A 14950-nucleotide genomic window follows, 5' to 3' on the forward strand; every position below is an offset into this window, starting at 1 on the left:
TAAGGAAGCCTCAGTGTCAATTCATCTGTTTCTTGCTCCAAAGTCGGGGACCCACAGTGTGGTAGAGGGAGGCTTGAAAAATGTTTTCTTCTCCAAAAAGGAAAGAAAAAGAAACATGACTCAAGCGTCTGTGGTATGAAGTCACCATCCTCTCTGTTACTCACTCCCATTATCTCTGCAATCTGTTCCCAAAGGGGCTTCCAGACATCCAGCTGCTTACCCTTGGGTAAAAGTTATTTTAAAAATAAAATACCAAGAAAAAAGAATAAAAAATGTTACACTATAGAAGGATGGAATAGTGGTGTAAAAGTCTGGCCCTCGATGAAAACCCTTCCTTCATGCACAAATTAAAACAATGTGGCATTGTGCTGGGAAGGATGGGGAAAGGAAGTCGGAGGGCTCTGCAGACACCTGCCCCTACCCAGCGCTGCAGTGGAAACTGCCCCGTCGTAATTCACAAATATAGTCTGAAAGGTGATAGCCTGGTGCTCAGATTGTTTTACAGCCACACCAGGCAAGTTCCAGTCAGACAGAAGCCCTTCTACTGTAATCACTGAAAGAAAATGGATTTCCTGTCTATCTGCTTAGAAGTGCTACATGGATCCAGTACTCGGAGTCCAGTCACTAATGCAGACATATAATATTTCTTGAAGGGGCAGTGTGCTATCCCCAGGGGAAAGGAATTACCCAAAATACGAGATAGTGGCTGATGAAACTCAATAGGAGTGCAGCTAGAGGTGGGGGGGGAATAAAGCGCAGTAACAGAAAAATCATGCGTCTGCTCTATAAGCTGCCCTGATCCGCTGTGTGTGCTTGGCTCCCTGCATAGGAAACTCTACTGGAAGTAGGATTTGGAAGCTTTGCTTGTGTAGAATATGACCCAGTCGATGTCTCTGGCTATAAAGTGATTCCTAAAATGGTTCTGTTTTCCAGGCTTTGGTTTGTTAGTCATGCTGTGCCTGTCCTTGGGGTTTCAAGGGCTGCCCTCGTTAGCCTGGGACGGGCTGGGAGCTTGCAGGATTGCTGGAGGAGAAACCTGCACCAGCTGCTGGGCACATGCGTGCCTCAGCACCCTGCGTGCTGGCTGGGGGCAGCTGTGACATCTCTGTGCCCCCAGGCGCTGCTTTGTTGCTGAAGGCACTGAAATGAGTCACTTCCCAGTGGCTGCGGTGTGAAGCAATACTGAATCCTTGGGAGAATGAGTCCTGGGTTAGGAAAGGCAGAGTGTTTGGGATGACGATAGCAGCACGATATAAAGGTGATCAAGTGGAGCTCGGGCCATCCCCAAGACCTCTGCTTTCATGCTGGTAGCATGCCATTTCCACTGCTCTTGTCATGAAGCTAAACCAGCACTGTGAGCTCAGCGCCACGCACGCTGCTTGTGACCTAGGAGAGGGCTTTGCGAGTCATGGAAATACTCATGACTGCAAGTTATGCAGATACTCAAGCTGCCCATTGGTCTCAATGTGTTATGCAAAATGTGGTGCTCCATGAGACAGGGCAGCTCTATAGGTGTTTAAGAGGCAGTTGGACTTTCAGGGATTTGAATTCAGACTAGATTTTTCTGTGTCAAATGCTGAGAATCCTCTGATGCTTTTGCCTCGGCTTTGCAGCCTGATGCATTTTCAGCTGAGCGTTTCTCCAGCCTCCCCAGAAACACGGTTCTCTGCCATCTGGTGTGCGTTAACCTTTGCACTCCTTAGCAAAACATTAGGCTTTGCTAGTCATATGATAAGGTGTATCCAGTGAAAAGAGAAAAATGGCAAGCTAGTTTTTTTTTTCACATTGCACTGACAGAGAGTGCTTCTACAGCACAGCAGCATCTCAGCAGAGATTAATGCCTTGGTGCGACTCCCCTAGGCCCAGGAAGTAATGGGCTTAAATACTTGTAATAGAAGTCAAAAATATAAAATGCACAGGAGAAACTGAGTTCAAGACCTGATCGTACTTGGCCTTAGAAAGGTGGAAGGGGACAGCTCCTAATTCTGTAAGAAACTGCAGGATTATTATCATGATTAATAAGAAGGAAATGCCAACCCTAAGAGTTGTGGGGCAATGCTTTCACATGGCCCTATCAGATACGTATATCTATACATCTACCTATATAAACATAGATCTATACAAACCCTTGCAATAAGCCTCCTGGAGGAGTTGCGGAATGCATCACAGCATTTCTGAGTTACAAATGGGCGATTCAAACAGCTTCGCCATTGTGCTGTGCTCCTCTTCTCTCCACAATTTTTGCCTTTTATGCTGTCAGGGAAAAGTCCAAGCAGGTGGTTTAAGAAAACATTAGCAAGGATATGTCATAGCTTTAAAAAAGTGTTTGAAGGGAAATGGAGCTGTTGCTTCCAATTTTTCACTCTGCTGTCTCCATGATGAAATACAGTCATATCCACTTAAGTAATACCTTATGGAAAAGGAAGTGTCGTGTTTTTATTGGACACCTTTTATTACCAGCCTCGGTGAAAAGTGCAGTTGTGAGCAAGTCTCCGCTCCTCCGGCCTTTCACCAGCTTGTAATCCTGACAGAGAAAGGCTCCTTCTCGGGCAGGCGGAGATTTGCAGCAGCAGGAGGTACGGTATATGGGAAAGGTCTGGTTGCTCCAGGCACAGCAATAATTTACGAAGGCTGATGCCACCGTGTGCTGTAAGAGCCTCTCGCTAGGTGGAGCTTGTAATTGAGGACAAGTCGCTCATTTAGTGCAACCCAGTTCCCATCTAGCTGCAACGTATCTCCCTCTCCTTGCAAGATGTGACAAAGCGGTAGGAAATTCCCCACCAGCGTGCTAACTCCTGGACTCCAGCGATCGCTGGTCACAGCAGCAATTTCAGGAGGCTCATAGGAAGCCCGTTTCTGAGCTGAAGCGCATGGGAAGGACAATGTTCTGCTGCTTGGACCCAGGGAGAGCCCTCCAAGGGTCTCACCTAGGATCCTATCAACTCTAAGGCAATTTGGGTAGATGTTTGGAGAGTCTGGTGATGAGATGTTTGTGATCAGTAAGTGACAAATAGAAACATATGGGGTGGAAAGAAAAAACAAACAAGGTGAATAAAAATAATCAAACACCGTCCCCGGCTGGTGCTTTGCTGCTTCTAGTGGCATGTGCAAGGTGTCTGAGCCTTGTGATGGTAGAAAATCACTAGGGAGAGTTCATTCTGTCTGCAGCAAATGCCAAAGCACTGCAAGGTGAAATGCTTCAAAGGAAGAACCTCTTCCCAAGGCTGGCCACGGGCCTGCTGACATAAAACTGCCACAGATCTCCAAAGCTCTGCTCCCTGGGGAAAGGAATACAAATGCTTCCAAGATAAGAATCGGGTGCTTCCTTCAGCTCCGCTCGTTTACTGCAAAGTGGTAATGACTGCTAGGGAATGATTTATAATCTTTTCTTTTGAAACAGGTATTCAGAACATAAACTTTTCTCAGGTGGCTAAAGATGACCTTTATTGTTCAGCTCTGAAAGAACTCTTGGAAGGTTAACAAATGAGGCCGGCACAAAAGCTTCAGGGGAGTTCTTTGATAGCACGGTAATCTCATAGCTGTGCACACGAGGTTCAGCTATGTTGACAGTTAATTACTGCTAGCTTCATATCTATTTTATTAATACTAGAGTCTCTTGTAAAACCACTGAAGCATCTGACTGGATGGTGTATAGCATCATCTCTTTGAATCAACTGTAATATGTCTGAAAACATTTTGACATAAACATTAAAAATTAGCATTAAAAAATAACATAAAAAAATTAGCCTCAGTAAATAAAAATAAACAGGACTTTTAGAACTGGTAGCCTTTATATTTTGTCGTTCCTTTGGTGAGTGTCTACATTCATTCAGGAATTCACATTTACAGAGGGGCAGCCCCTGAGTTAGTCCCACCTACCTCTGGGCAGCAGCTGGAGTTGCCCAAGCAGATCCATGACTTGGAAACTGCCAGCTCAGTGTTGTGGAAAGCCACAGAGAAACCGAAGGCTAGTGACAGAGGACACACAAACCAAATTAGAGCATCTGCTATGTTGGCATCCGGCTAGGTAGCTGAAAGGTCCACAAAGTCTATGACTGCAAGGAGGGTGCTTCTCTTCCTGTAGCTAGGAGGGGCAGCGCAGACATAAAGGGCTGCAGCACATATTTTCGGGTTTATACAGATCTCCCCGGTCCCTGCAGACAGCTTGCACTGGCTTTGCATGGGAGGAAAGTCTTGCAGCTCTGTGGAAAACCCGCCAGCCCTTCCCTGAGCTAGGCGGGTGAGAGATTTATTGCGAGTCAGGCATGGGAAGCATCGTCAGACATCCCCAGGTAGCTGCCTTCCCTTCCGCGAGGAGAATAAAGCCCGTGTGGATTTCTGGGAGAAATAATTGCAGGTCAGAGATTTTGCTCCCAGACAGACTTTCCCTGAGAGCCTCTTGGCACCGAGGGTTCAGGGGTCAGAGGCTTTGATGTCGGGAGCGAAGCGCTCCTTCCCAAAGCACCGAGGGCTCGGGACAAGCAGATGGTTTGATGTGGAAGCTGCCTAACGTAAAATGCTCTCGCAGGTGTGGGGCTGTAGCCCCACAGCCAGCATGAGAACTGCGTCCGAGCTGTAATTCTGGGTGCCGAGTGAGGTCCCATTGACTTGCTCATAAGTGAATTAGGATGCAATAAGCTACTGTTAGCAGCTTCAATGAGAGGGAAGATTTATTACCTTTCTTTCTGATTTTAGTTTATGTTGGTAGCCAAGAGCCCAGAAGTTTTCATCCGCAAAGAAGCTGCTTCTGCAGCTTGCAAGCTTCCAGACCCCAGCGGGGAGGCGGCAGCGGGATGATGTGTGGTGTGGAGCTCCTTTAAGAGCTCACAAGGAAATGAGTACCCAAGCTCCTGCCCTGTGGTGCTCTCTGTGCCTGCAGAGGGGAGCAGATGTCGAGGGTAGCACTGGAGTTACCCCCAACAGCAGCTTCCTTGGTGCTGCAAAGAGCTCGAGCTAAACCAGTGAACCTAGTCAGGAGCTTAAGCAGAAGCACCAAGGTTTAAGAGGAGCCATAGGCAATTTCTACTGTTATATGATAAACCGTAGCAGCTTCTCATTTGTGCATGGGCACATTTTTATTTTATTTTTACTTATTTTCTGTAACGTGGATAGTGAGGTTGGTAACCTATTTTTAACACCAGTTTGTAACCCAAATAACACCACTTGTCAAATCACACCTGAGCTTATTGCTGCTGGAGTACTTGGGGTCTGGCCTATCTGCAAGGTGTCCTATGGAAACATCACACATGGACAGTCCATTTGGATGGAAAATGGGTGATATTCCCTTTCTGTGAAGATCTGAAGATTATATCATAGATATAGCCCCCAGAGAGAAAAAGTACGCTCTTAATTATTTTACCTTATTATTTACCATTAGTTTGCATTAAAAGCAAGCATCATCAAGTCCAACTCCAATTTTCCTACTAGATACAGTGATTCTCAGTTCTTTGAAAAGAATCCAGCATCTGTTGCAAAAGAAACATTCTTATTAATCTACTTTGAGGTCTTTTACAAGTGGGACAACCATGGTTTACTTTACAAGTATATCATGCAGATATGCAGCTTTATATCCAGCATATCTGCAGATCATGCTAAAGCCCAACAGCAGTTCAGAGTAAGGTGAAGGAAGATAGTATAACAGTATGCCAAGCTGCAAGCTGTGATAATCTTTCAAATATTTAAGCACAAATTTTGGTATTCTCAATAGCCATTATATGGTATGCCAGTGTAAAAGTCTGTTTAAAATATGGCAAAATTGCATTGGAACACATTAAACAAGAAGACAAAAGAAATGGCAGCAGATGCTATGCTTTCCTAAAACTTCATAATTAGAGGTATTACATGTTTTGGCTGGAAGGGGGGCAATTTCAAGTGGAAGTGGTGTTCAGATATTGGGTGGTGCCATGGCAATTTGTGATCCTGTCCTGGAAAGCTGCTTTTACCTTCTATTTACACAAGAAATAGGGGCAGCTGGCTGTGTCAGTTTTAGTGGCTTTAAAGATCTCTAGTAAAGTGCCCTGGGGTCGGTCAAACCCCTTCAAAGGTGGAGGTGATCAAACACAGATTAAAACCAAAATGGAAGTACAGAAAAGACACAAGAAGTTGGCATGTTTTGAAGAGCACAGCTACTTTTCATTTGTATGACATATCTGATCGGTTGCGAACATTAACAAAGAAAAATCACAGAAATAACCTATTCATAGAAAGTTTGCAAAAAGGGCTAAGATGGTCACATAACTGTAAATTTCATAAACAAATATTGATTTAGAAGTCTAAGTAGTTAAGTGTAAATCCACACAATACCTGGATTAACAGATGTATTTGTATGTAGTTTAAATATAGACGTATGCATGTTTATTCTGAGGAAAGTTTTGTCTCCAATGGAAAATGAAACAAGAATTTGTAGATAGTAAACTTGGCTAAATCACTCCGCAGAACATTTTCTGCTCCTCCTGACAATCCTGGATTCACAAGGAAAACTGGGTATCCAGAGAGATTTCCTAAATGCAAAAGAAATGCAGCATTAAGGAGCAGTTTTCCTTCATTTAAACAGATGTGAATGTGGAAAATAAAATAGTGAAAGCTATTGCATTCAGAGAACCTGCTGTGATAGTTGGTAATGGCTGCTTTGAAAAAACATTTCAGACTTAAATCTGGGAATATCTGGGATATCTAGGAATTTGATTTCAGGGTTTATAGTAAGCTTGGAAGAAATATCCCTCTGCAAATCGCTACCATCAGCAAGGCACCTGTCCTCTCGGGCTGTGAATGGGAAGCCAGCTCTCCTCAGGCTGGTCAGCAGAATTGTGTATATAGTTCTGGTCCCAAACCAGAACCGGTTTTAGTTCTGGTTTCAGTTCATCAAAGCACTCATTTCTCTTAGAGGAAAGTACAGGGAGAACAGAATGTGCCTTGCCAAGTCCAAGTGCAGAATGAGTAGAAGTGGCCAGGGAGAGGCTGGATGACAACACAGTTGCACTGTCACCAGCTGGACCCTTTCTTTCTGCCTGATAGCCCGTATTTTCTAAGTGTTCGAGAGCCTAAGCAACATTACTCCTGCTTTATATACAGTGGTTCTTAGCTTTTATTCTGAAGGTAGACCCGTGGCAGCGAGACATGTCCAGAGAGCTAGATTCATTCAGATGAAAATCAAAGTCCTGCTCTCCTTTGGCTTTTTCCCCCCGTGCCCTTTGATTGCCTCTGCCAGCTACAGCATCGTACTCCTTTCGAAGGCTCAGCACCACGGGTTTTGCAGGCAGGGCCGTGGCACGGTGCCGTAGCTGACCCGTGGCAGTGTCGTGCCTGCTCTCTGTCCAGTTCCTCTCCCTGTGCTCCTCTCGCTGCTGCAGGTGCTAGTCAGAGCTGGGGGAGGCAGCAGAGTCCATGTCCTCCGTGTCGTGTTCGTGGGGGGACACGGGCTGCCCCCCCTTAACGCGTTTCCACTTCATTCTTCTGTTTTGAAACCATACTTTGACCTGGGTGATGAAAAGGAGATGATGAATTATGACCTCAGGCTGAGCTGTCTAAGCAGACCTATGCATATATATCAACAGACGTGTTTCGTGAAATTCTGGAAGAAAAATTGGAAGGAACCTCACAAGTTTAAGTGCTCTCCCTCTAACGAAGGCAGGAACAGTTCTCTCTAAGCTGTTCCAGGAGGATGTTACTGAGACCAACAGAGGTAGCACAAGTGCTTTGCCTGGCATCTGTCAGCTATACATGCCAATCCAATGCGTACAGTGCGCCTTTTAACATCCACCCCAGCCAGTCTAATCCTTCAGGAATTGCAATCATCTTGACTTAATTGAGCAATTCCTCTACACCAAGCTTGAGAAGGAAACCCTGACTGAGATCCTAGTGAGAAGAGAGAAATATCTGCCTCCGCTAAACTTTGCATTCTTGTCTTCCCTCATCACCTTGAAATACCACCTGACCCGGGAAGGACACATATCAAATGTGCCATCCCAATTATGTCCTGGTAATTAGAGTCTAAGGTGATATCTGTATTCCATCTGTAGGCCTCGATATAGCATGTACCAAGGGGTGGTGGTAAACAACAACTCAGTAGGTGCCAGTTATTCCTAAATGTCATCATTTTTTTTAGTTTAGAGACACAGAATTACATGTATTAAGTACTTATAGAATTTTTTAACACTTGTTTCAAAAGACCACAGAAGTTTTGTATTAAAATACCTCTGTGCCATTGCATTATACCCCCTCGAGTAACCAGTCTGCTTCATAGCTTTAGGGAGAAGTTGTGGGGGAGGAAGAAGGTGGGGAGCAAGGGGTTGGGGAAGTACTTGTCTTTCGGTGAGGTCCAGGTTCACAGCTATCTCGTATCTCCTGAGCCTTGTCAAGTAGTTGTGGTGGGCAAATTCAGCCTCCAGCTCCCGTAGCTGCTCCTTTGTGAAAGCCGTCCTTTCCTTCCGCGACTTGCTGCTGCTTTCTGCCTTGTTGCTCGAGTTCTGGTTTTCTAAGGGGCAAGCACACAGAATTTGCAGTTACCTTGACCCGTGCGAGCGCGTGCATTGCAGAGATCGGGTGTAAAAGTGTGCGTTGTGCCCCATGAGCTCAGCATGGCGTTGTCAGCCTTTGGTTTAAGGGGTGAAGGTGGGACGTGGAGCATCGCCCAAAGCACAGGAGCACAGGCTGGGTCTGCAAGGTCTGTAGTGAGCAGCCATGGGATGGGAGCTCTCATCACATCTATGAAGTGCTATCAATAATTTCCTTCCCCACCTCTTTCGTTCCATACGCACGTGTTATCACTCCCCCAGTTTTCGCTTTGCAGACTGCCAAGCAACTGGCAGCAGAGGCAGCGCTTTGTGCAGGACGGGCGCTGTGCAGTGAGTGCACGGTGACCTCCTGTGGTGCAAGGGGTAGGGTGAAGCTGCTGAGGAAGCACCCTGGGCTAGCAGAAGGCCTGGGAACACTGGGAGGGGAGAATGTGGGAAAATGAGCAACGCCAGAGAGCCGGCGTCCGTGCAAGGTGCTTCAGGCACTCATCTGCTTCAAGTCCGTGCTGAACAACTGCCAGAAGGAGAGCTGGCACCTGTATGACTGGCTTCAGAACCATCCCTGTGGTTAGGAGCTGTATTTCTAAAGCTAAATTTCAAGCCATAGCCAAAGGGATGCTGCACCAATTACGCCAAAAAGTGAACGCAAACTGACTTTGCCTGAAAAGGCGGCAGTCTTTTTTAATTATTATTATTACGTTCTCCTGTTTTTTAAAGAAATGCTTGTGAAGAATCTCCATGCAGCACAAGGAAAAATACTCTTGCTTTGTGAGCAAAGCCAAAGCTGTGCCAGTCTTTCAGGCAGTTGGTGTTCCTGGCCTCTTCTCCCTCCTCTTTTGCTCCTGCAATTGGCTAGACTCCGCAAACTGAACAAGTTAGTAACATTTCTGTTATGTTGGGTGCTAATTACTTAATTCTTGTGTGTAATTAGTGTGCAATGAAGTTTCACATGTCCTAGCATTACCATACATCCTGGCGCATACAGTTTCTACACAGAAATGGTATACAAAGCAGTAGCAATGAGCATGAAATGAGCATCTTCTAGGTGTCTTTTTCCTTGCTGAAAAAATCTGTGTGGTTGAAGGCTTTGCGATTTGTCTGATCTTAGCTCTGCCCATGAGGAACAGAGAAATTGAATATAGCTCACGTTAGTGATGATGTGCACAGGAGCAGTGCACCACGTGCTGCAGCTGTACTGCCCTCCATTTCAAGGCAATTAGTCCTGTTTGCATAGAATCATAAAACAGTTTGGGTTGGAAGACACCTTAAAGACCATCTAATTCCAATCCCCCTGCCATGGGCAGGGACATCAGCATTGTCCTGGCTCCTGATCCTCTTGGTTCCAATCTCTCACCAAACACCAGCCTCACTGCATTCCCCAAAACAAATGGGGCTTTGGGGAGGGCAGTGGCTATGTAGGAGTTGAAGCATGGATCCCCATGCTGGATACACATGGGAGTTCACCACTTGCCCCTCTGCAAAGGGCATCCTCTCTAAGGGTGTCACTGCTCTTCATCTCTAATTAATTATATGAATCGTTTTAAATAGCTAAGTGTCTCTGGGACCAGAGCAGGCTCTGCCCCATATGGCATTGCAAAGAGACATAAGGTAGAGAGTTCTATGGCTGGCTGGTAAAAAGTGCTTTCGAGGAAGGCACAAGGACTCTGCACTGTGCATGTGCAGAATTTGGGCACCAGAGATGGTGTCTGTATCACTCGCAGTAGTTTAAACATGGAAGCATGGGACTGACTAATGCCTGTAACACGGGATGCTGCCTGCTTGGTAATGCTTGTGGTGATCCACAGCCCTGAGCAAGGCACGTGGTGTTTGTTGTCCTGCAAACTCTTGCCAGCGCGTGCAATTTTTTCCTTAGTAGAAGAAAGTGTAATAAAAATCTGAAGCATCCGCACGTTACTTTTTCCCTATACTAAAGACTTTGAGGGTATATTTATTGGAAGTGGTTAAATCAAGTGGTAAGATGGATTTTGCTGTCATGGAACATAAAATTCTGAAAGCTCTCAGGAACGTTGGCCAAGTGAAGTGACTTCATGAATAGCTGATTCGTTTGGCAGCTGATGATAAAGTAACCAGCAGTTACTTCAGTGAGCACCTCCTGGAAGGATGCTCGGCAGAGGGTGCACACAGGGGGCTGGGACAGATGAAGTTCTGCCCCCAGATCCCTTTACATTGCCTGGGGACCTGCCTGTGCTCTCCTTTTCTGTCTTCCTCAAGTTTTCAGCTGCTACCTGCTGCTGTTTGCTCTTACGTACTGCTTTTTACACCTCCATGACTCTAAATGGGTATTGCAAGCCTAGAAAACCCTCTTTAGTCAGTGGCATGAGGGAGAAAGAATGGCAGGCCAGAATTCAGCTCTGATCTACACATTCTCACCTTTTTTTTTTCCTCCCCCAGAATTCTTCAGTCAAGGGCTGAAAGTCAACAACATACACCTATTTGTGGTTAAGGGAGTTAGTCATTATGCACCACTTTCTGATTAACGTTCTGTATTATTTCATTCCCATAATAATAAAGGCGTCTGAATTATTATCATATTCTATGTTATTATATATAATATATATATAATTATACTAAGACCTGTTTCTTGCTGCCTTATTCTTCAGCTTATGTGGTGAGAAGGTTGGGATATCCAAACTATCTGCAACTAGTCATTCTAAAAAACATTTAGCATGAAAAAACCAGTGTATTTTTAGACCCAAGGTGTTTCTTTAGACCCAACTTTCACCTGAAAACTAGTTCACTTCTAAAGTGACTCTTCCTAAGGTTTTAATTCTTATCTTTTGGTTTTAAAGATCAATTTAGAGCTTTGGAGTTTCCTTACTGATTGACTTATGTTTTTTACTTTGTAGTATATGATAGATGTATTAAACCCGAAGTCATTATAAAGCCTTCTAGCCTCTTTAATGCTGTAATTACAAAGGCATTTCTATAAATTATTTGCTAGGTTGTGCAGTATTGAATACTTGGAGCCCTCTGCAAGAAAAAGATTTGTGAATGCTAATAGCTGTGGCTTGTGGCAGGGCTGCAGGGGTAGCTGTGAAAGCTCACCCTAGGTTATTTGCTGTCTTCAGGCCATTTGCTGAGCCTGGGAAGTCGGGACCGAATATAGCATCTAAATAATTAAAGCTTGTAGAGGAAGGGAAGGGGGTGTGTGCATTCGTACATGCATGCTTGTAGTAGATGCCACTGTTGCTATTGCCACAACAAAGCTGTTCTCTAGCGGTTCTGAATCTATCCTTGCTTCAAAGAAAGTTTTAAGGATTGAAAAGCTTTTTTATTATTTTTACATCAAATAAATGTCTCTCTGTGTCTCAGTTCTCTAACCATAAAATAGGGATGCTGGAAAATATTCCCTGCTTCATAATAATGCTGTGGGGAAAAGCATACTGGTTTGTAAATGAATACTATAGCAAATGAATGCGTATAAACGTCACATTTTTGAACAACTTCCTTAGGAGAAAACAATTTACGCATATTTCGCATGTCTGGATTTGAAATAGCAGCAATTCAGAGGTTATTGAATATGGTACTGTAGAAAAAAAGTGTTTTGCTAGCTAGGATGACGCAATGAAAACCATCTACGTTGTTTTCCACATGGTTAGGACGTTGCACAGATGGGCAAACTTTTGGTATCTCCTGTTTTGCAGTAAAAACATTCAATATTCAGTGAGGCCAAACACAATTTGTACCTAAAGGGAGACTTTGATGCGTCTTATGCTATGAACTGAGATGTCAAAACCCTGGTACTGTATTTCCAGCTAGCCCAGGCAGCTGAAGATGAGGGATCTTTGCCCTTTGACTCCCGTTCTCACACACTTGGGCAAATGGCAGGTATCCAAGATGTAACTCCACAACCTAGGACTCTGAGCTCAGTGTCCACACACCTTGTGATTCCTGCTTAGTTACAGCAAATTTGCCATGTGCTGGTGCATAAAACACCTCGGTCAGTTAACAAGACCTGCAGGAGTGAAACAAACACCGGAGGTCATCAAGGAACAAGGAACTTCATTTCGATGATGTTACTGTGTGGGTTCCCTAGTCAAGAACTGCAAAACGCTTTCTTCATCAGCTTTAGTTCTAACCTTGTAGGTGCTCTCATGCTACAGCCCATACCATCCCACATCCCTGCTTTCACGCCACCTACCTGAGTTCTCCTTTTTTCTTTTGGATGTCTTTTTCTCTGTCTCGATCGCAGCGCTTACCGGCGCCTCATACTCTTCATTCATGCCCATCGCCGCACTCACAAGGTTTGGGCTGCCGCCTTCTGACTCCCCAGAAGCCAAGGCCAGTCCTGGATTCAGCCGTCTTCGGGCTTCGCTTGCCGCTTGGTGCCAGTCGGGGTGGTGGAAAGAAGGGTGCTGCTCCTCGGGCGGGAAGCTCTGCGGAGCCGTCACCAGGCAGGAGGCTGAGAAATCAGAGTAGGCAGCAAAATCTGACTTTTGATGGAAGGAGAAGGGTGCCGGCGGGTAGTGGCTCAGCCCCGCGGCTGTGGGGACGTCCGCACGGGTGCTCCGCAGGCACCCCCAGAGCGGGGCTGGAGCCTGGGGACCGCGCATGCAGCTGCTGATGGTGGGATCCATTTGCCTCCAGCGCCGTCCACGCTCCGGTGCTTGGGGCCGGTTGCAGCTCAGGCTTTGCAATCGGAAGAGGGGAAATTTTCCAACGTTACGGGATAGATTTCCTCTCTAAACAACAGTTTGTTTGTGGCTTTGGGGCTGTTGCAGACTTGTTATTTTGGGAACTCTTCTAAAAGTCTTCATTGTCCCGACTGGAAAAGAGTAACCAGATCTAGGCAGTGATTGCCCTGAATTATTTCCCAAGGCCTGAAGCTTGCTTCCTTGTGAAGTGCTGGACATGAGTGAAACACTTTTTAAATACCGTGCTGGGGAGAGAGTGACAAGTTTGTGAAGTGAAATGTGAGAGAGGGGAGGGAGGGGTTAACGTACACACACCCGCTCCCTCCAACCAAAGCAAAGCAGGCACCTATTAATCATCCGAAACCTTATATGCACATCTAATGGGATTTGCAGATGGAGACTTTTAAAGAAACAATGTCTGTATTTTTTTTTTTTGAGGAAAAAAAAAAAAGGAAAGAGCAGCACACACACACACACATACAAAGAGGCTTTAATGTTTCCCTGTAACGCTATGAAGTTATTTTTATTGCACTGTTAACAAAATTCCCCAGGTCTTGCATTTGGAAAAAACCCTAATACAGGATTCAACAGATGCCAAATTTCAAGAACTAAAGTGGAAAATAAAAGTAAGAAAGTACTTCATTGATTGTAAATGATTTAAGGCCCAATCATTAGTTTTAAGAAAGTATTGAGTCTGGCTTGTATACATGTGCACATTTTGGAGGGATTTCTTTTGTTGTTAGCTTTATAACCCTTGTATTTGCTGATAGTCAGAGCTTGCTGCCACTGGCAGTTATTCTTTCTGCATTCTACTTTCCAGGGAATTTTCAGTATGCCACTCCTTCCTCCAAGGAAATCTCCTGCTTTTATGCCAATGCGAGACATGTTTTTCATCTTTTGTTGAAAGTTTTATAGTTTTTCCTAACAGAAAGCAGATTCTTAGATCCTAGAGCCATCACAGTTGGAAGGGCATTAGCAGGGAAGCTGCTCTCAATCCCTTTTTCACAGAGGTGTGGCAGCTGGGAATGCCCCAAACCCTGCTGAAGAGCCACACGAGGGTTACTGCAACTTCTCGCAAGGCTTTTCTCCGTGTTTTTGATGATAATTTCTGCATGCACATGTTCCATGTTTCTGTAACCTTCTTGCAACCATTTCCAGCACTTACTCCGCTACGCCTTGCTACACGGTGTGCACGTCTTTTCCGTCTCCTCCCACCATTTGGGCTGAGGTTTGTGTTCTCTCACAGACACAGAGAGATTTACCAGATGGACGTGGAGCCCCAGGTTTTTTCCCAGGGCTTTATGTGCTACTTTTATTTGGCTTCTGTATAATCCAGAATTGTAAAATTTCAAGGAATCGGGGAAAAAAGGTGTACTCATCCTGATACCTGTTGGGTCTTAGAGCTTGGGCTTTTCCAAAAAAATAAGTGGGCTTTAGTTCAGATCTTTCTGAACAGGAACCTCAAACTCTGTTTTATTTCCACATGGATCTTGACTTTCTTGCAAAATACTGCATATCTGATTCACCCTCTCAGAAGATCCCTCCTTAAATAATTAAATCAGTTGCTGTGTCATAGTGGAGAAGAAACATTCACAAGTTTCCCACTGACCGGCAGGAGGAAAGCCCCAGACTGCTCTGTCCAAAAGGCCAGGCTGTAAGGAATTTATGAATGCTGCAACTGTTCTGGGTGCTGGCAGAATCCAAGTCAGAGTCCAGACTGTTTTTGCCAATGCAAAGTATTTCTTTGACATCCTCTGTGTGTGGTGTCATATGTAAAATGCC

At 45.0% G+C, this 14950-nt stretch overlaps 1 protein-coding gene across 1 annotated transcript; it reads right to left on the reverse strand.

Annotated features, from left to right (window-relative positions):
• Positions 1 to 6114: 6114 nt before the first annotated feature.
• On the reverse strand, positions 6115 to 13396 carry MEOX1 (mesenchyme homeobox 1). The gene is made up of 3 exons (XM_035568412.2): positions 12676 to 13396; positions 8301 to 8473; positions 6115 to 7475 (listed from the first exon to the last, which is right to left on the reverse strand). The coding sequence occupies exons 1-3, from the start codon at positions 13109 to 13111 to the stop codon at positions 7353 to 7355; spliced, it is 732 nt and encodes a 243-aa protein (XP_035424305.1). The 5' UTR covers positions 13112 to 13396; the 3' UTR covers positions 6115 to 7352.
• Positions 13397 to 14950: the final 1554 nt, after the last annotated feature.

Source organism: Cygnus atratus, chromosome 25, assembly GCF_013377495.2.
Source record: "Cygnus atratus isolate AKBS03 ecotype Queensland, Australia chromosome 25, CAtr_DNAZoo_HiC_assembly, whole genome shotgun sequence".
NCBI classification, from domain to species: Eukaryota; Metazoa; Chordata; class Aves; order Anseriformes; family Anatidae; genus Cygnus; species Cygnus atratus.